This window comes from Hemicordylus capensis, chromosome 5, assembly GCF_027244095.1.
Source record: "Hemicordylus capensis ecotype Gifberg chromosome 5, rHemCap1.1.pri, whole genome shotgun sequence".
NCBI lineage: Eukaryota > Metazoa > Chordata > Lepidosauria > Squamata > Cordylidae > Hemicordylus > Hemicordylus capensis.
The window spans coordinates 230,521,343-230,542,421 of NC_069661.1; the positions used below are offsets into that span (position 1 = coordinate 230,521,343).

The 21,079-nt window shown below is 46.9% G+C and overlaps 1 protein-coding gene across 1 annotated transcript in view; it reads right to left on the reverse strand.

The window, feature by feature from the left end:
- The window catches only part of DENND11 (DENN domain containing 11), a 58,305-nt gene that overhangs the window by 19,269 nt on the left and 17,957 nt on the right, over positions 1-21,079 (reverse strand). Inside the window, exons 2-4 of the mRNA XM_053254539.1 lie at positions 3,972-4,071; positions 2,224-2,382; positions 1,370-1,523 (exon numbers count right to left, since the gene is read on the reverse strand). Of these exons, the coding sequence (XP_053110514.1) occupies positions 1,370-1,523; positions 2,224-2,382; positions 3,972-4,071 (413 nt within the window). The remainder of the gene's footprint in view (positions 1-1,369; positions 1,524-2,223; positions 2,383-3,971; positions 4,072-21,079) is intronic.

The following is a 21,079-nucleotide window of genomic DNA, read 5'->3' on the forward strand; positions in this document are numbered from 1 at the left end:
GCTAAACCCCAACCAGGTTTAGCTCAGGGAGACCTGGTTCAAATCCCAAATTCAACCACAAAGCTCATTGGTTGACCTTGGTCCAGTCAAGACATCTAGAGAAAAGATTTGGTTTCATCCCACTACTTTTTACTGCTTATTGGCTTTCTGGTGTGTTGTTTTTCTCTCTGTAGACTGTTTTTTATGTTTGTTATGGCTGTTTGTTCTTTTCTTTTTGGATGCTTCTATTCTAAACCCAAATAGAAGACAACTCTAAATTTAAGACAACCCCCTTTAAAACACAGATTAAATCCAAGTTATATCTGTATTTACCCAAAAGGCAGAGTACTCTGAATTTAAAATGAGCCTCCAGTTTCTAAAATAGAAGAACTTAGGTGGCGCAGCAGGGAAATGCTTGACTAACAAGCAGAAGGTTGCCGGTTTGAATCTCCACTGGCTTCCCCCCCAGACTATGGGAAACACCTATATTGGGCAGCAGCGATATAGGAAGCTGCTGAAAGACATTCTCTCATACTGCACGGGAGGAGGCAATGGTAAACCCCTCCTGTATTCTACCAAAAGAAAACCACAGGGCTTTGTGGGCGCCAGGAGTCGAAATCGACTTGATGGCACACTTTACCTTTACTTTAGGAAATACCTAGTCTTGAATTCAGGAAAATACAGTATTTCTCAGCCTGCCTTACCTGATATGGTTGTTGGGAGAACAGAAGGCAGAGGGGAGCCATCTATGCGACCATGAGTTTGTTGGAGGAAGGGTGGAATACAAATACAGCAGAACACACACACACACACACACACACACACACACACACACACACACACACACACAATGGGACATCCTAGCATACTCCTGGTTGTGCACTACAGTGCTCTAAAGTATATACCATCTAGATCAGTGGTTCCCAACCAGGGTTCCTCCATATGTTGCTGAACTACAACTCCCAGCAGCTGGGGATGATGGGAGTTATAGTTCAACAACAGCTGGAGGAACCCTGGTTGAGAACCACTGATCTAGATCATAGGGGAGTAACAGTAGGAGAGAGGGCATGCCCTTAACAGCTGCCTGTAGGCTTCCAGTAGCATATGGTGGGCCACTGTGTGAAACAGGATGCTGGACTAGATGGGCCTTGGGCCTGACCCAGCAGGGCTGTTCTTAAGTTGGTTCCCCAGATTTTGTTGGACTACAACTCCCAAGGACCACTGTAGGAGCAGAATCATCTGGGGAGCCAAGGTTGGGAGCCCTGATCCAGATGGAAGAGGCCTCAGAAACTCCATGTTGGCCAAATTCACTTCACACAATTTGACCAATATGAAATACTGATGCATTGTGGAGTCACAAAAAGCCCAGTATTCTCAATCGATTCCTCACCTTCATCTCTGGGTACATGTATTTGTGGATGGAAGGCAGCCAGTAGACGGGTTGCTGAGAATTGGGGGTGCCCTTGCCAGCAGGGAGAACCCCTTTCTTGTCGTCATAAAAAGCTTCTAGGTGAGAGTAATGCCCTGGCATCTCTAGCTGGTGTCTGGAAGAGAGGCAGAATATTTCTTTCTTTATTTAAAATACTTCTATACTGCCCCAAACTTGCATCTCTGGGTGGTTTACAATTACAATAATTTAAATCAATTAACAATTAAAATCATTTAAAACATTTAAAACCCTGTATTAAAAATTAAAACTATAAATCTAATTAAAAGCCTGGGTGAATAAGTGCATCTTCAGTGCCTTTGTAAAAGTTGCCAGAGATGGGGAGGCTCTTATTTCAACAGGGAGTGCATTCCAAAGTCCAGGGGCTGCAACGGAGAAGGCCCTTCCCTGAGTAGCCACCAGACAAGTTGGCGGCAACCGCAGACGAACCTCTCCAGATGATCTTAACAGGCGGTGAGGCTCATGGCGAAGAAGACGTCATGTTATGAATATCAAGGCATGTTATGAAGGTACCCATGAAGTGGTTTTCTATTACGACACACTTGGCTTGCAGTCTGTTTTCAAGTCCTTTGTCAGTCCCCCAAGTCCTTTCTTATCCAATAGCCACAGAACTCTTCCTGCCCAACAGTCAGGTGGACTGAATACTGCTCCCAAGCCAGTTTATAATACAGGAACAAGTAACCTCTGTCTCTGTTTGGCCTATGGCTGCAATAAAAGAACTACTACTACTATTACTACTACTACTACTACGACGACGTAACCTCTGTCCCCACGTATTCCTTTTCTGAAGTACATACCTGACCTGGTTCTCAAGGAAATGCATATATCGATATAAGAGAGTGTAGGAAGGAGAAAGAATCCCCACAGACTTCATGCGGGCACCACGTTCTATCTCGCTCTCGACAGGCATGTTGGCGAAGCAGGCTAGGCCGAAACAAAGCCCTTTCCGGAAGTAGCTGGAAAGAAACGTTGCATGGAATGTAAATAAAGAAGTCGACAAGGGAAAGGGAGCAGGGACAGCAGAAGGCAGAGGAGTCGTCTTCATGACACAGCCACCGACAGGCCATGACAGAGGAAGCTGCTCTCTACCGAGTCAGCCCCATTGATCCATATAGCTCAGTGTTGTCTACACTGACTGGCAGCAGCACTCCAAGGTGTGAGGCAGGAGTCTTTCCCAGCCCTACCTGGAGATGTGAGGGATTGAACCTGGGACCTTCTGCAGGCAAAGCAGATGCTCTTCCACTGTGCTACAGCCCCATCGTTAGTCTTCTGCTGCTGGGTTGTGACCTGACCTCACAACCCACCAGGTAGTGTTGCAAGTGATGTGGCTAGCAGCACTACCATCATTTATCTCCGATACCGTTTTTCCTTTGGCTGTCCATTGTCCAGACCTGAAACTGTTGTTTAGCGTTAGAGTGGAGCTCTGGTTAGAGCTGATCACAGCTAAGCGAAGTGTCGATATCTCTGTTAGTCACCTTCACCTGAGGCAGGAAAGGGAAATTCTCTCCATGGGGGATGGGAGGAGGGAGCTCCGCATCAGAGCCCCTGCTTTGGATTCAGAAGGTCTCGGGTTCAATCCCTGCCATCTCCAGGTAGGCCTGGGGAAGACTCCTGCCAGAGAGCCACATCAGTGTAGACAATACTGAGCTAGATGGACCAATGGCTGACTTGGTATAAGGCAGCAGACGGACTCCTGGTCTCTCAAATACTGTTGAAGGGAAGAAAGTGGTCCAGATTCCGTCTGTCCCCCGCCACACACACACATGGCATGGGATGCTGTATTTGCCTACGGTCCCCTGTGAGCCTGCCCGCAGGGAATCCCACCCGCTGCTGGCATACTCAGAAACCCCACCTGCTCACTGTCCATGCTTATAACTGCAGTATTTGCAGAGACAAACACTGCAACTGTGGAGAGATTCTGCCCATGATTCGGGGGGGTCGGGGGGGCAGCCTTTTGCGCATGGAAAAAACATGCCAGGGCACTCCTCTGTCCCACAAGCCATCACCTCGAGGGGTCTAGGAGGAACTGGCAGAGAGCAAGGCAACAGCACTGCCTGCAATCAGGACCGCAGGAGTGGTCAGGAAGCAGGGGGCCAGGTGGAGCTGGAGACCAAAGACAGAAGCCTCGCAGGCTGTGTGGCTCAGCAAAGAGCGACACCTCACAACGATGTGGCCAGCACAGTGGCAAGAGCTGCTCTGGAGCGGGGCGGGTCAGGAACAGGAATGGGAAGGAGCACAGGTGACAGGCTACGGAACAGGAAATGATTGGGGAGCTTGCATGGTGGCCATAAAAGACTAGGTCAGGTGGAGGGGAGGAGCTTGGAGAAGCTGCGGAGATTGTTTCTCCCTCTTTGAAGCCTGTGTGCAGGCACACTCTCTCAGGACACTGTATGCAAGTACAGCGTCCCTTTTTGATAACGTCTGGAGAGAATGAGTGCTGTGTCTTCACTGGCCAAACAAGAATGTATCCATTCAAACCTACCTAACAGAACTGCAATTGAGCACTACGAGTCGAACCACAGGAAAGAGATGTTCTAGCACTCACATGAAATCTGACTGAATTCTATGGGATCCGCTGGCCATAGATTTGAACTCAACACCTTCCAGATCAATGTCTTCCGGCAAACACCATTCAACCATGTTACCTGTGGAGCAAGAGAAGGTGAGAGAAAGGGAGGGTGAATGAGGATATCAACAGAAGTGCCAAGGCAAGTGGCCAATCAGGTGATGTGAATAAATCATTCAAGCAGTGTTCCCTCTAACAGGGATTCATTCCCAGACGTTGTTGACTACAACTCCCATAAAGCCCAAGCAAAAGCCATCGCAGCTGGGGCTTCTGGGAGTTGTAGTCAACAACAGCTGAGAATCCCTGTTAGAGGGAACACTGCATGCAAGCGTGCATATATTGACTAATGTCATAAGAATTCATCCACTAGCCATGGGGAAAGCAAAAGGTACACATAGCACTGAAGCAACCCCACTTGGTTTGGAAGAACCCCTGCTCAGCTCCCCATTGACCCCTCAGATAGTATTGCTAACCTTAGCCTCTGACTCTCCTTTCCCCTTTCTTGTGTGACCTTTCCCCCTTTCATTAAGACACTGTCCTTTTAGATCATAAGCCCACGGACAGGTCTTTTTATATACATATACACGTACATATACACACATACACATACACACACACACACATATATATATATGATGTTATAGGCATTATACACAGGTAACACACTATGGGCCAGGTCATATGTAACATGGAACCGTGGGGCCAATGGAACCACAGTTGCGCCCGTGCGCACACCCCTCCACCCACTCCAAATGTAATGCTCCGGAGGCTCTCTGCAGTCAGCAAGACTGCAGAGAGGTTGGGGAGCTGACTGTGTGGGCTTCCTTCTTTCCTGAAGGACAGCCCAGGAAGCCAATAGTAGCCAGAGCAAGGAGGAGCTTCCTCCCTCTACATGTTGAGGACGATGACACAGAAATCTATTTCTCATTTGCATCAATATCAGGAAATGGCATTAACCCCTTAGATGCTTGTCTACAGGCAGTAATGGTCTGGATGAGGGATAATAAACTGAAGCTGAAACTGAAGCGATGAAGGCAAACTATGCTCCCAGGTTCAGACATACCTCTGGGGCTGCCGAAATACAGTTTACGGTGGCGAAACTTACTACAAACTAAAGGTGACAAATGGAGTTAGGGGAGGGAAACTGTGGTTCCCTTTTTGTTTATCTGTAATTGCCTGGGTTTGTACATTCAGGTTTGGGAACCTGAGGTGAAGGGAATTATCTTAACAAGAAAGAAAAACCAACAACAGATTAATCCCGTCTTGAAAGATATCCACCAACACTTTCAAATGCATCATAACTTGTGACACCGAAGCTAATGCTTGCAGGTTGTTTGCCCCAGACTGGGGAGAGGAACAGGGAAAAGAAGCCCAGATGTTGAGCCCCTTAAAGAAACAGTTCCATTCCCCGCCCCCCACAAAGGTTTTACCCACCAAGGGCTGTGCACTGAAAATATCAAGAACACAAAGCTATCGATAACTTCATTATTATATTCCTGCCGATTCAGCTGGGTTTTATTTAGATACTGCTCACAGCCTGAACACAAGTCAATAAAATTATATTTAGCTGTTCAAGTCAAGCGTAGCCTATATCATGTTCCTCCAGGAGCTCTAATAATCCCTGAAGGTCTCTGGGCCTGGTTCAAATATATTAGTTCTTACACCAAAGTGTTGTACTAAAACTTCAGCTGCTTTTGTTTCAGCAGACGGCATTAATTTGGCTAGAATCCCCCACCACATCCTTTTCTCAAGAGTGGTCTTCATGCTGACATCTCAAAACCACTAGAGAAATTGGCTTACCCTCAAGGAGCAACTCTCTTCTAGTTTCTTTTTTTACAAACAGAACCCTGAAGAACATCAGAGAGTTGGGCCATATTTGAAGGACCTGACAAATGCAAGGTAGACCTCTTCAGCCTCCAGGATTGGTCCTTAGGTGGACTGGCTTACTTACTGCATAGTCCACTATCGTTCTAAGTGAGATGCACTTACTCAGCTGTGTTCTACTCAAAAGCAGGCAAAGGCAGGGTGCCTCTGTTGCCTACTAAGCACAGTATCATCGCTGTTCTGATGCTACTCCCATCATTCCATGGACTGCATAGTACGTAAGCCATTTTCTTCTAAAAGCCCACTCTTAATAGAGCATAATCCTATTCTTCCCATTAGCATCTGCCCATCACATTTGTATTCCATGCTTTTCCCAAACATCTCTGGATGATCCCATTTTATTATCACAACCATCCTGTCATACAGGAGAACCTCATTACTCGCAGGGGGTTCTGTTCCTCGCCTACAACCACGAGTAACAGAACCACGAGTAATGAGACATTAGGTCTATGGGGAAAGGGGTGGATGGCGAAAAATTTAAACACCCTCAAACAGCCTCCTGTATAGATTAGATTGGTTCATAGAGGACAGTCTAAGGCTACCCAATAGGAATCATGGTGGGAGGATTCTGAACACAGGTCTCCACAGTCCAGATTCAACAGTAACTACTACACAACACTGGTTCCCTTGAAAATTCCTAAGAGACAGGTGGCAGGTTCAGAAACCTGCTTAAAGTTGGTAAGCCAAGAAACAGAGGTTCCTGGCTAGCATGCGCTCCCAGTGGTCAACTGCAGTCCCTATGGCATCCATTTGAGATTTTACTGACTTTCACCACTCTTCTGCCCAACATTTGTGATCAAGGTGTGAGGTTGGGCAGGAGAGGTCGATAACATCTTTGGCAGACTTCATGGGACTCACACTTAGCTGGGTTTGCACAATACATCTACAGGAAGTGTGCACTCAAAAGGAACTACTGACTTTCCGTGGGTCATCAGAACCTGTCCAGTGTCTTCAGAGCAATGTAAAGGCTAACTAGACAACTGATAGAGGGAAGCACAAGCATTTTCCTGGCTTGTTCCTCTCCCTACTTTGTGGAGTAAAGAGGGAGAGCTCTCACAGAGGAGAGCAGGTCTTGTGATAAAGGTAAAGTGTGCCATCAAGTCGATTTTGACTCCTGGCACCCCCCGAGCCCTGTGGTTTTCTTTGGTAGAATACAGAAGGGGATTACCATTGCTTCCTCCCATGCAGTATGAGAGGATGCCTTTCAGCATCTTCCTATATCGCTGCTGCCCGGTATAGGAGAGGAGAGCTGGTCTTGTGGTAGCAGGCATGACTTGTCCCCTTAGCTAGGCAGGGTCCATCCTGGTTGCATATGAATGGGAGACTAGAAGTGTAAGAACCGTAAGCTATTCCCCTCAGGGGATGGAGCCGCTCTGGCAAGAGCAGAAAATTCCAAGTTCCCTCTCTGGTTTCTCTAAGAAAGGGCTGAGAGAGAGTGCTGCCTGCAACCTTGGAGAAGCCACTGCCAGTCTGTGAGGACAATACTGAGCTAGATAGACCAATGATCTGACTCAGTATATGGCAGCTTCCTATGTCCCTATAGTACCAATAGGGATTCAAACCGGCAATCTTCTGCTTTGTTAGTCAAGCATTTCCCTGCTGTGCCACTTAAGGTGGCTGTAAGCATGAATTGTCCTCTTTGCTAAGCAGGGTCCACCCTGGTTGACTTTGGATGGGAGACTGCATGTGTGAACCCTGTAAGATATTCCCCCTTAGGGGATGGGGCTGCTCTGGGAAGAGCACCTGCATCCTTGCATGCAGAAGGTTCCAAGTTCCCTCCCTGACATCTCCAGATAGGGCTGGGAGAGAATCGTGCCTGTAGCCTTGGTGAAGCTGCTTGCCAGTCTGGGTAGACAATACCAAGCAAGATGAACCAATGGTCTGACTCGGTATATGGCAGCTTCCTAGGAAGTCAGGAAGAGGCAGGAGGGGCCATCTTGGGGCTCATTTATGGGGGGTGACTTTTTCTGTGTTTTTTTGCGGTTTGGGGGGACATTCCATGGGGGGGGTGCATTCTTGGGCACATGGAGGACCTGTGGAGCATACCACAGTAAGTTCTGGTCCGTTTGGGGGCTTAAAAAGTTTTTCCCATCCACCCTGGAACCAAAGCCCCCCTCTTCCCCATAGACCTAATGTCTCATTACTCGTGGTTCTGTTACTCGTGGTAGAAGGCAAGGAACAGAACCCCCTGCTAGTAATGAGGTTCTCCTGTATTTATTTATTTATTTATTTATTTATTTGATTAATTGATTGATTTCTATACCGCCCTTCCAAAATGGCTCATCCTGTATGACAGGATGGTTGTGATAATAAAATGGGATCATCCAGAGATGTTTGGGAAACGCATGGAATACAGATGTGATGTTCCTATGCATGTCTTAACTGGCCTAACAGAACAAAGCATGGGCCTATCTTAGCAACCATAAAACCTGGGATCAAAATCTCATAACCCATTTCAACCTTTGAATTGTTTACAAGTTCCCACCTTGTCCATATTTTGGGGGGAAACAGCTCTGTTTATTTCTGTGTTTATTTCCAATGCGATTGGTGGGTTTTTTCCTCTCACGGCTCTATACTCAGAACCATTTGGATAACCTCTCAGTTTAACCAATGTATCTGCTCCCTATTCCTGTAACACAGACCTTGACAAGGTTTCTTTAGATGTAGGAGCCAGCCCAAAAATTTAAGAGCCAGACACAGTGCTCCTCCCTCTAAGGCACATGCGCATGCACACATTTGTTTAATGTTCACTCAGTAAATTTTAGATGCCACGTAAATTGAATCAGAAAGATCCCACTCTGAATATACATGCAGACTAGGGATGTGTACCTAATTGCTTTGGTGTACATCCAAGGGCAAAACAGAAATACCTCCATGCAAGCGGCAGCTTGTGCCACTTGCCCCTCCTCCATGGTATTATTTTCATTCATTCATTCATAGGTTCCATTAATTCGGGGCTAGACAACCTTGGCTCTCCAGCTGTTTAACCACAATTCCCATCATCCCCAGCCACAATAAACTGTGTCTGGGGATGATGGGTGTTACAGTTCAACAACAGCTGGAGAACCAAGGTTGCCTGCCCCTGTATCAGTTCATGGTTCTCTTAATTTATGGACAGATACGAACAATGAATGCAAAAAGCAGCAGGAGGGAGCAGCCCACCCCTGCCTTGCTTGCTGCCTTCTACACATGTCTATCCATCACTTGCCTCATGTACTGAGCTTAAACTCCCTGGTGGCATGGTGAGTTGGCGCCCGAGATTTGTCGAGCACTGCCAAAACATCTCAATTCAAGCCACAAGTCATCGTGTGCCTTCCCACTTACATATGTTGACTGACAGTTGAGTCTTCTCTGCTTTTTGCTAGGTTTTGTTTTTGCATGCTAGGAGATCTTCCCTCGAGGCAATAAAAACAGGTTATGGGCCCATGTGGCTCCGGCTCCTTCCTCCTCCATTTGCCCTAGGCACACGGCCAAGAGGATAAGAGTGCCTGTCTATTTGCTTTCTCCGTTTGTCTTGTGCTTACACTGGGCGGTGGGGAGAAATTACTTTGCACAAACTGGGGAGGCCAAGCTCGGTCAAATGCAAGAACCTTTGTTGCTGCTAATATTATCTTAAGGTCCCAATACTGCGAAACAGCATACGGCAGTCAAAGACGCAAGTCCAAAACATCACAACCTGCTTTGCTCTTTAAATTCTGCTGCTTTCTTTCTTTCTTTCTTTTTAATGGCTATGATATAGACAGAGGGGGAAGAGAGAAAGAAGTTCTGGAAACTGAATTATCCTCCAATTATGCAAACAGAACTAGAAGAATGTGAAGGACCACAGTTCCAAACACTACTGCTATTTACTTTTAACTCAATTTGATATCATATCTTCGATTATTCAGAAAGAATTTCAAGAACAAGTCAAAAACTTCATACCATTTCAATTAGATTAGATAATATTCCTCACACAGTGAGCTGATTGGAGATACACAGATATGTGAAGCACCATCATTAATCCCCATATTCCATCTGCACGCAGTCAATACCTGCACAGAATTTACATCAATATGACTGACAGCACCTTTCTATCAACTGACTTCCTCATCCAGCTGAAGTGTTGAACTAGAACAAAACCATTCCACTCATCGGTTCTTGTGTTCAAAGTGAAGTAAGTGTTCTTGGAATACTGAGCCTTACACACACACACAAACACACACAAACACATACATACTGCATTCATGTTTTGAAATTCATCTCCACACCTTAACAACAGGACTTTCCTGGTGGCCATAAACTGCAGGGTGTTCAAAGCTTTTGTGCAACTTTCAAGCACAATCTTGCTCCCTGTACACAGGCTGCTTGCGAGCTTCCTCATGCAATCTTCTTATCCTCTGTAAGCATGGCAAGCAAGGAGGATCTTGCATGGTTTTCACAGCGCCACTTGCAGGCCAGCTTTTGCGTTCCAAGAAGAACTCATCCTTTGTCCCCAGTTGTTACAAAAGCAGAAATGAAAAAGAGTGGGCTTTTCTCAGAATGCAAGAACTGGCCAGTAGGTGGCACTGCAAAAATAGCATGAGGTCCTTGCTCAGTGAGAGTACAGAGAATAAGGAAGTAGTGCAAAAGCTTGCAGCAGTGTGTATATGGTAAGACAGACCATGCTTGGAACCTGTGAAAAAGCTTTAAACATCCTGCAGTTTATACTCATATGAAGAGACTCTAAGACTTTCATGACAACACTTTCTAACACTGCACGTGTGTCTGTAGGCAGAGATCCAGCCCAAGCTGCAATGGAGTGGATTCGGCCACAAATCTGATCAGGTTTCACTCCCTCCTGCTCCTCTAAGCCCCTTGTCCAAAAACCCAAGTTCCAATGACATGAATGTATTTTCTTTTTCTGCCCCCTTGAACAGTGAGATGCAGTCTTCAAGACATTTTCCTATATATTTCCATGGAACCTTTTCTGTTTCTAAGAATACATTATTTCATGAAATTAATTAGTAATATAATGAATTGTAAACTTTTTTTCAGGCGACTATTCCTACAAAACCTACATCCACACGCACAAAAAAGCTCTTCTGCAGTGTTAAAAATTAGTATGTGATTTTTTTAACACTGTAAGGGAAGTGTATGCTACTTTATTATTATTACATTTATATCCCGCTCTTCCTCCAAGAAGCCCAGAGTGGTGTACTACATACTTGAGTTTCTCTTTCACAACAACCCTGTGAAGTAGGTTAGGCTGAGAGAGAAGTGACTGGCCCAGAGTCACCCAGCTAGTTTCATGGCTGAGTGGGGATTTGAACTTGGGTCTCCCTGGTCCTAGTCCAGCACTCTAACCACTACACCACACTGGCTGTCATGTCTTCAAATATTTACAAGTATTCAAAAAATAATAATTGACAAATAAAGCTTTAAACTTCTGACTGTAACATTTTAAATTGCATTAAATGTACTTTAATGATTTTTCTTTTCCCCACCCCATCCCAATCAGATTTCTCAATTTAATTTTTTGGGGCTATTGGGAAAACTTGATATATTATACCACAGAGAATTACCATAGCATAACTTTTCAGTTTTATTTTCCAAATACAAAAAATAAAAATGCTAAGTCAGAAATTGTTCCAATTCAGCAGTCTATCACTGCTCATGGAAAGGAAATGGTGTGTTGATCTGTAAGGAACGCTAAAAGCTTCATAGGAACATAGGGAGCTGCCATATACTGAGTCAGACCATTGGTCTATCTAGCTCAGTATTGTCTATACAGACTGGCAGTGGCTTCTCCAAGGCTGCAGCAGGAATCTTTCTCAGCCCTATCTTGGAGATGCCAGGGAGGGAACTTGGAACCTTCTGCTTGGAACCTTCCCATCACTTAATGAAAATCCAGATTAGATTACTGAATTTGCATGTGAATGAAGACCTGAAAATTGGATGAACCAGAATCTCTCTTAATGCCATGGTGTGCTTGCCTAGCAAAGTCCATTACAGAGGGACATGAGTTAAAGCAGGGGTGGGCAGATGTAAGGCTTCTGGGAGCTACTTAGTAAAAGCAACTCCAAATACCCGAAGAAAAAGATTGAAAACAACAGAGCCACGCCTCTGCTCAGCCAGCCAATCAGATTGGCAGTATTGGCAGGAAGAAGTAGCAGCAAGGCTAAAGGTCTGGAAACAGCGACTTCAGATAAATCAGAGAACTTTGATGGCACACTTTACCTTTACCAGTAGCTCCCAAGCTACCTAATGCCTGCCCCAGAGTTAGAACACCTTGGATTTCCAATTTATTTCATTTATATCCTTCCTTTCCGCCAAGAACCTCAAGGCAGCATTTATGGGACTCCCAATCAGTCTCCCTTTCAGACACGGACCACACGGATCTTCTAAGCTTCAGGCAGGTCTGCCTCATCATGTTTCTTCAAACCATGCCCGGCGATCCTGGCATATATTAACCGGAAGGTGACATTTACCAGGTTTGGGCTGACGGATCCGGCAAAATGAAAACGGAGGGCATTTCAGAAAGTGAAGTAAGAGAATCACCACCCTTGGGATGTCTTGGAAATCATCAAGAGAGAAGCACAGCCTTCAGTCTTATTTTCTCCACCTTCACCAAAGAGGTGTCAGTCTTTAAGCATATTTACCACAGAGTCTCAGCGTTCAGAAACTAATACTCCCTAATAATAGTTTTGTTTTAGCAGAGTTATTAATGTTTGCGCAATTCACCCCAAAAGCATTTGGGTGCATTTTTCTCCCTATTACCTGATCCGTCCATCAAATCTGTTGTAATTATTTGCGTAATGATTTTCTGCTTGAGTTCCAGCATTTGCTCTCTAACCGCTTAATGGCTTATATTCAAGGACTGAATATTTCATTTCTAGTATTAGCATGAAGGCTTGGGCAACGGACTCAAAGGAGGAAAATGGTAGGGAAAGGGGTTGCTGTACATGTTTCCTGCTTTTCTCTCCTGTCCCAGATGCTCTGGAAAGTAGAGGTGATTTGGGGGGCTCATGGCTGGCCCAGAAGTCCTTGGTTCCCAGATTTGTTGACTGCGGTCTGGGTGAGCTTGTGAATTCCTCAGATAAGGGATCTGCTTTCTCTGGGTCTGGTGTTAAAGTCACAGCTAGAACCTGACTGCCTGGAGGCTGAGTGACAGGAAAGAAGTCCCATGGCATACCTGGCCGAGGTTTTATGGGCTAGTCTCTCTTCAAATAAGCTCTCTTCCAACGGGGTGCATTATTCAATGGGCGGAAAGGTGATCTTGTGATAGCAAGCATGAATTTTGCTATGCAGGGTCCACCCTGGTTGGTATTTGAATGGGAGACTGCATGTGTGAGCACTGTAAGAGATTGTCCTTAGGGGATGGGGGCGCTCTGGGAAGAGCACCTGCATGCTTGCATGCAGAAGGTTCCAGGTTTCCTCCCTGGTGTCTCCACAATGGGGCTGAGACAGACTCCTGTTGCTTGCAACCTTGGAGAAGCCGCTGCCAGTCAGTGTAGACAATACTGAGCTAGATGGACCAAGGGTCTGACTCAGTATAAGGCAGCTTCCTATGTTGCGCCTGAAAGGCTTTTGCTTTTCTGGCCTGGCTAGCAACCCATGGCAGTTCTCTCAAGGCCATGGGATAAAGACATAGTGCAGACCTTGATTAGTATTCTTTGGGCCTAGGAACCCGTCCTAGAATTTAGGGTTCCAACAATGGAGACTTGACAACATTACTGGACTAAATGATAGACATGGGGGTGGGGGTTCTGTGTGTTCCCTTTAGAAGCGAACAGAAATGAGGCTGCCTGGGACAAATAAAGACGCCATTAAACAACTACCTCTGAATAGCCTAGTCCAGAGGTTCACAACCTGTCACTGCTAAACTACAGATGTTGCTGAACTACAACTCCCATGATCCCCAGCTACAATTTACTGTGGCTGGGAATGATGGGTGTGTGTGTAATTCAGCAACACCTGGAGTACCACAGGTTGGGAGCCCCTGTCCCTAGTCTCATCCTAGGAGCCAGAGTTGAATTTCTCGGCACCATGGCTCTCTGGTGCCTGACATAAGCCCTGAGTTTCCTTCAGTCCAGTTTAGATAGGGGTTTTCGCACTCGCACTTTCAAGCAACAGATGGCAGCTCTTAACAGTACCTTGGATAAGGAGCAAGTTATCCTCATGTTAGGCACTTCCTAAAGGGGGGGGGCCTTGCTGAACCTCCCCACACCCTAAGACTCATCGCTTTCCTTCATGGAATCGGAACTGGGACCTGATGGCCCTCAAGGGAGGTCCCTTTGAGCCTCTTGCCAACTGTGACCCCACAGCGCTGACTTACAAAGTGATGTTTTTATCAGCCGTTACTTGAGCTGGGTGCCCTGTCTTCTGACCCACAGCTTTGAATTTCTCACAAGGGCAAGGTGGTGGTAAAGCCTAGTCCAGCATGGTGCAGTGGCTAGAGTGCTGGACTAGGACCGGGGAGACCCGAGTTCCAATCCCCATTCAGCCATAATACTTGTTGGGTGACTCTGGGCCGGTCACTTCTCTCTCAGCCTAACCTACTCCACAGGGTTGTTGCGAGGAGAAACCTAAGTATGTAGTACACCGCTCTGGGCTCCTTGGAGGAAGAGCGGGGTATAAAATGTAAATAAAATAAATAAATAATCCATCATTTACACCCAAAGTCAATTTCTTGTTTCAATGGCCACAGGAAACGTCCTGGCCTTTGTTCTGTCCTAACCCAGTAAACCCTCAGGAACAGGGTATACTGAGGAGAGCTGGTCTTGTGGTAGCAAACATGAATTGTCCCCTTTGCTAAGCAGGGTCCACCCTGGCAAGGGCTGCCATATTCTGGCTTTCCAAATCCAGGTGCCTAATTTGCATATTATGTAAATTGGCTTGAAAATAGTTTTTGAGCTTAATAATGACTGTACATTTTGCTCCATACCTCCACTTCTACAAGGAGTAGAGCTTAGCTTTAAAAAAAAAAAAGAGAGCTGAAATCTGGGCAAATCAGGAAACAATCTGGAGATGCTTAAAATCCGGGTGAAACCCAGAATTTTAGGGGACATGGCAACTCTAACCCTGGTTTTCATTTTAATAGGTGACATGTGTGAACACTGGAAGATATTCCCCTTAGGGGATGGATCTGCTTGCCAGATTTGGCCTTTTTAAAGCCAAACTTTGGGTAACGGCCCATTTGACCCACGAGTATACCCCTTAGGTTCTGGCAACAGCCCCCAAGTTTCCTCCCTGGCTCCTCCAGGAAGGGCTGAGAGAGACTACTGCCTGCAACCCTGGAGAAGCCGCTGCCCGTCTGTGCAGACAAACAATACTGAGCTAGATGGACCAATGGTATATAGCAGCATCCTATGTTCCCAGCATACCTTGGACTTTCTTGGGGCACTTAAGTTTTAACTGGACAGGACTGCAGTCTTCCAGAAGGCAACCTCTGGGGGTGGGGGGAGAGGTCTATTTCCCAGTTACTTAAGGGAAGTGTTGTTCTGGCATATACCACTTTGGGGAAGCAGGCCCCTGGGGGTATCAGTGCCCACTCATGAGGGGCAGCAAAACGGGCAGCCTTCCAGGGAAGTTATTCCTTGGAAGCTATTTGTCAGGCTCCCGTGTGGGCTTTGCTGCACATCTTCTTCAAGCACTACAGAACTGGTTCTTTCTCCTCTTCAGATGTGGCGTTTGGGAGGTAGATTCCACCAGCAGGTTCTGATGAAATGATTCCTGAGCTGTCTTAAATTCCCACCCTGGAACGATACTGCTCTTCCACATCCCAAAGGATGAATGCCCTCCACAAGTTGATGAGAACGAAAATTCATGGTAAAGGGATTTCCATTTTTTGGAGACCTCTCCAGGCCCAAAGGCATGCCAACGGTGGCCCGTGTCCACCCGCCACAGCAGCTCCCCCTGCCCCGCCCCCTGCATCAGATGCAGGGGGTGGGTTTTGCTCAGAAACGGGGGACTCACACCATTTGCGAACAAATTCCCGGCCAGCACTGTGTTTGCAGCATGGCCGGGAACAGCTCTCCCTGCTTTAAAAGGCAGGGAGATGTGTTCCCGGCCAGGCTGAGAAGCTGGCGTTCGGCTAAGTGGCTCAGAGCGGATTTCAGACACAGGGGGCGGGGCAGGGGTGCGAGGCATGGCCCTTGAGGGGCGCGGCCCGGATTCTTTGAACCCGTTCGCGCAATGGTGGCTCCGCCCCTGGACCTCTCAGCTGTATGTAGCAACTTAAAGGGGAAAGAAAATGGTTTCAGCCATAAGTACTTCCTAGACCAGATAAGGTTCAACAAGGCTCTTGGGCCTTCAGGATGAAACACAAGTTTGCTTCATAGCTGAATCCTGTGAAGGGGGAAACTTATTTGCTAGAATGAAGTTTCAGCTGCCTGGGGCACTTTTCACTTCTCCAAAATAATGTCCTCTTAAGCAAAACACAAACAAAGGGAACAGGATGAGAATACAGAAAAGGTCAACAAGGAGGGTGTGGTGGCAACCAGATAGCTGCATCTCTGAACAATGTGAGATCAATCCTGTCATCATCCTCTTTCTACAGGCTGAAGGTGCTGGTTATGTCTGGCCAGGGAAGAGATTGTTATCGGAGGACAGCAAATACCTGAAGGGCTGCCACACAGAAGAGAACAGACTTGATCTCTGCTGCTCCAGGGAGCAGGCTAGGAACATAGTATACTCAGTGTATACTTATAGTGAGTCAGACCCTTGGTCCATCTAGCTCAGTATTGTCTACACCAGGGATTCTTAATGTTGGGTCCCCAGATGTTGGACTTCAGCTCCCATAATCCCCAGCCCCAGTGGCCTTTGGTTGAGAATTATTGATTGATTGATTGATTGATTGTTAAATTTATATACCGCCTTTCATTAAAACAATCCCAAGGCGGTTTACAGCAAAATTTAAAAACAAGATTGTAAAAAAGACACAATTAAAATATTCAACTAAAAATATAAAACAAACCTGATTAAAATTTTAAAACACAAGCATAAAAGCAATACAAAGTACAAAGAACAGCAGCAGAGATAATCATATAAAAGCCTGGGTAAGAAGCCATGATTTAACATGCTTTCTAAAAGCTGTGATGGAGCCCGAGGAGCGAATAGCCACCAGGAGAGCATTCCAGAGTCTGGGGGCAGCAACAGAGAAGGCCCTGTCCAGCGTGCACGACAACCGAGCCTCTCTCATTGTCGGCACCCGGAGCAGAGCCCCCTCAGATGACCTCGTCAAGTGGGCAGCAACCCTTGGGAGCTGGTGGTCCCTCAGGTATCCTGGGCCCAAACCATTAAGGGCTTTAAAGGTCAAAAACAGCACCTTGAATTGGACCCGGAAACAAACTGGTAGCCAGTGCAGCTCTTTCAAAATGGGTGTGATGTGCTCCCACCAGGCAGCTCCAGATAAAACCCTAGCTTGCGGCATTTTGCACTAGCTGCAGTTTCCGGATACTCTTTAAGGGCAGCCCCACATAGAGCGCGTTACAGCAATCCAGCCATGACGTGAGTTGAAGTCCTATAACATCTGGGGACCCTACGTTGAGAATCCCTGGTCTACACTGACTGGCAGCAGCTTTTCCAGGGTTGCAGGCAGGAGTCTCTCTCAGCCTTGGGTGATGCCAGGGAGGGAACTTGGAACCTTCTGCATGCAAGCAGGCAGGTGCTCTTCCCAGAGGGGAATATCCTATAATGCTCACACATGCAGTCTCCCATTCAAAAGCAAACTAGGGTGGACTCTGCTTAGCAAAGGGATCATTCATGCTTGCTACCACAAGACCAGCTCGCCTTAAGCTTAGATCTAATGGGCTTAGGCTATAGGAGGGCAGATTTAGGTTGCACATCAGGATGCAGAATCATAACATTTTAGAGCTGGAAGGGACTCCGGAAGTCCTTCATCCAACCCTCTGCTCAGTGCAGGAAACTGCTGCAGCATGCCTGACAAACGGCGGTCCAGGCTCTGTCTGAAGACCTCTGGGGAAGGAGAGCCCACCATCCCATGAGGCAAACAGACTGCGTCCCCACTGAACAGCTCCTACCATTTGAAAATTCTTGCTAATGACTAGGCAAAATCTGCTCCCTTGGAATTTCTAGTTAGTTCTAGTCCTGCCCTCAAGAACAAAGCAATGGCTTAACAGTAAGAGCAACCCGACAGCAGAACCAATTGTCTAGTAGGGGATGGTGGGCTTGCCCTTGAGGGAGGTCTTCAGGAAAGCCATCTACTGGGATGCTCTAACATTGGATTTCCTGCATCAAGGGGGTTGAACTAGATGGCCTACACCAGGGTTTCTTAACCTTGGGGCCCCAGATGTTGTTGGACTACAACTCCCATCATCCCCAGACATGGTCTTTGTGGCTGAGGATGATGGGAGTTGTAGTCCAACAACATCTGGGGGCCTGAGGCTAAGAAACCCTGGACTACATGGTTCACGTGTGGGACTAAGACTCAGGAGACCCAAGTTCTAATCCCCATTTAGCCATGAAACTCAGTAAGACTGTTCTCACAAGCAGCCCAACCCCAGGCTAGTGTAGCCCCCCCTGCCCCAGCCATTTACAGAGGTTTGCGCAGAGGCCATGTGGATGCTCGGGCTGCAAGCCTAGAGCACCTATATCATGGGGGTATCCCTCCATGCACCACACTTATTGGGCAGTGCATTGTGGGATATATGGAGGCCTGGACACATCGCTCCCAGCCTCTGGAGATCTGTGCTGCGTGCAGCAGCACAGATCGTCTGGGAGTGTGGTCAGCACTCCCAGCAGCTTTTCCAGGATCATCTGCCGGGGGGGGGGATATGAAACCCTGTGCCCCCACCCCCCAAGTGCACTCCCCGCCCCAGCAGGGAGCAGATGCATAGCTTTAGTGAGTGACCTTGGACCAGCTCTCTCAGACTAACCTATCTTACAGGGTTGCTGAGAGGGTAAAATGGAGAGAGGGCCACATACACTGTCCTGAACTCACAGGAAGAAGGGCAGGATTAAAATGTAGTAGAATAAATATTATTTTAGAGGTGAGCTTCCTGAATGAAGGCCAACCTACACACAAGCTTTTTGCAGCGTGTATCTGATGCAACATTTTCCAGTTTTAATTGGGTCTGTTTTAGTTGAACTTCTATTAATTTTGTACTTAGTGTTTATTGCAGTTTTGTTAATTTTATGGTGGTTGTTGTTGTTGCAAGCTGCCCCGAACAGTATTGCACTAGAGGGGCATGGCAGAATATAAATAGTTTAAATAAATAATAAAGTCACACAAGAAACACAGGAAGCTGCCATATACGGAGTCAGACCATTGGTGCATCTAGCTCAGTATTGTCTACACAGACTGGCAGTGGCTTCTCCAAGGCTACAGCCCTGTCTGGAGATGCCAGGGAGGGAATCTGGCACCTTTTGCATGCAAGCAGGCAGATGCTCTTCCCAGAGCAGCCCCATCCCCTAAGGGGAATATTTTACAGTGCTCTCACATGCGCATACACACGCGCGCACAAACGCGTAGTCTCCCTTTCAAATGCAAACCAGGGCAGACCTTGCTTAGCAAAGGGGACAAATCATGCTTGCTACCACAAGAGCCGCCCAAGGCCAAACTGCTACGCACAATAGTAACACACATCTCTCCCTCTTAAAAACAAACGTGTGTCTGTCTAGTCAGCAGCTGTGGGGATCCAATCCAAATTGCCGCCTGGAGAGAGGGGGGGTGACCTTTTCCCTCTGCACTCTGGTCCCCACAAGGACCACTGTCCAGTCCAAGCTGCCATTTGCCCCAGGAGGGGAAAACAAACCACAGACGGGCACCGACAGCTTTTCTCCCCTACAGAACAGAACAGCAGCCTCCGGTGAGGATTTTTGTGGGGATCGCAGCACGGGGAAAGGGCTAGCCCCACTTCCATGCCATAGTCCCAGTCTGGATCAGGGGGCCCTGTGATGAGTTTCCTCCTTCCTTTTTTGCCCCCCCCCCCCCCGCCGAAAACGGAAGTGTTGTGATGCTCATAGCATCACATGTAGTTTGGCCTTATCTACAAAAAAGCAGCTGAACTCAAGTGGGGACTGGAAGAGGGGGAAACAGTTCTCTTTAGTCATGTCTACAAATTCTTATCTGTACAGCTAAACTACAGGAAATGGGGGGCAGGAGGGCCTTAACGACACCAGATGGAGAGGTCCTGATTGGCTTTTTATTTTATTTTATTTTTAGAGTGGAACTGGACCACTTGGCGCACACAAGTCACTAAAACAGAATACCTTGTTGAAAATAAAGGTTCCTAAAGCAGCTTCTCCCAGATTTATTGCTGACATTTGAACCACCTTAAGTGGCTCAGCGGGGAAATGCTTGACTAACAAGCAGACATTTGGCAGTTCAAATCCCCGCTGGTACTATATCAGGCAGCAGCAATAGAGGAAGATGCTGAAAGGCATCATCTCATACTACGCGGGAGGAGGCAATGGTAAACCCCTCCTGTATTCTACCAAAGAAAACCACAGGGCTCTGTGGGCACCAGGAGTAAAAATCGACCCATTGGCAGACTTTACTTTACCACACCTTTTATCCTCACAACAACCTGACGAGGTAGGTTAGGCAGCAAAATCGTGACTCGTCTCCGGGTTCTAGTCTTGTCACTAACTCCTACATAACACTGCCTCATATGAACCATTCCAGGCTCTGAAGTCTGGGAAACCTTATTCTTACATAGGGACATAGGAAGCTGCCTTATACAGAGTCAGACCATTAGTCCATCTAGCTCAGTACTGTCTACACTGACTGGCAGCAGCTCTCCAAGGTTACAGGCAGCAGGAGTCTCTCCCAGCCCTACCTGGAGATGCCAGAGAGTGAACCTGAGGTCTTCTGCATGCAAACAGATGCTCTTCCACTGAGCCACGGCCCCATCCCCTAAAGGGAATATCTCACAATGCTCACATGTAGTCACCCATCCAAATGCAAACCAAGGCAGACCCTGCTTAGTAAAAGGAACCATTCATGCTTACTACCACAAGACCAGCTCTCCTCCTCTGACATTCTTAACCAGATATGTGTGCATGCATGTTTAAAAATACCCTCAGATTCTGTGGGGACTGGACAGGCAGAAGACCACAAACTGAAAACCGTATTTTATGGACTATAAGACTCACTTTTTTCCTCGAAAAATATCTGCCAAAATTCAGGAGCGTCTTATATGTTTTAACAGTTTAATATGTTAAAACTCTGAAAAACTGGATTAAAATTAAGGTGCGTCTTATAGTCCGTAGCGTCCTATAGT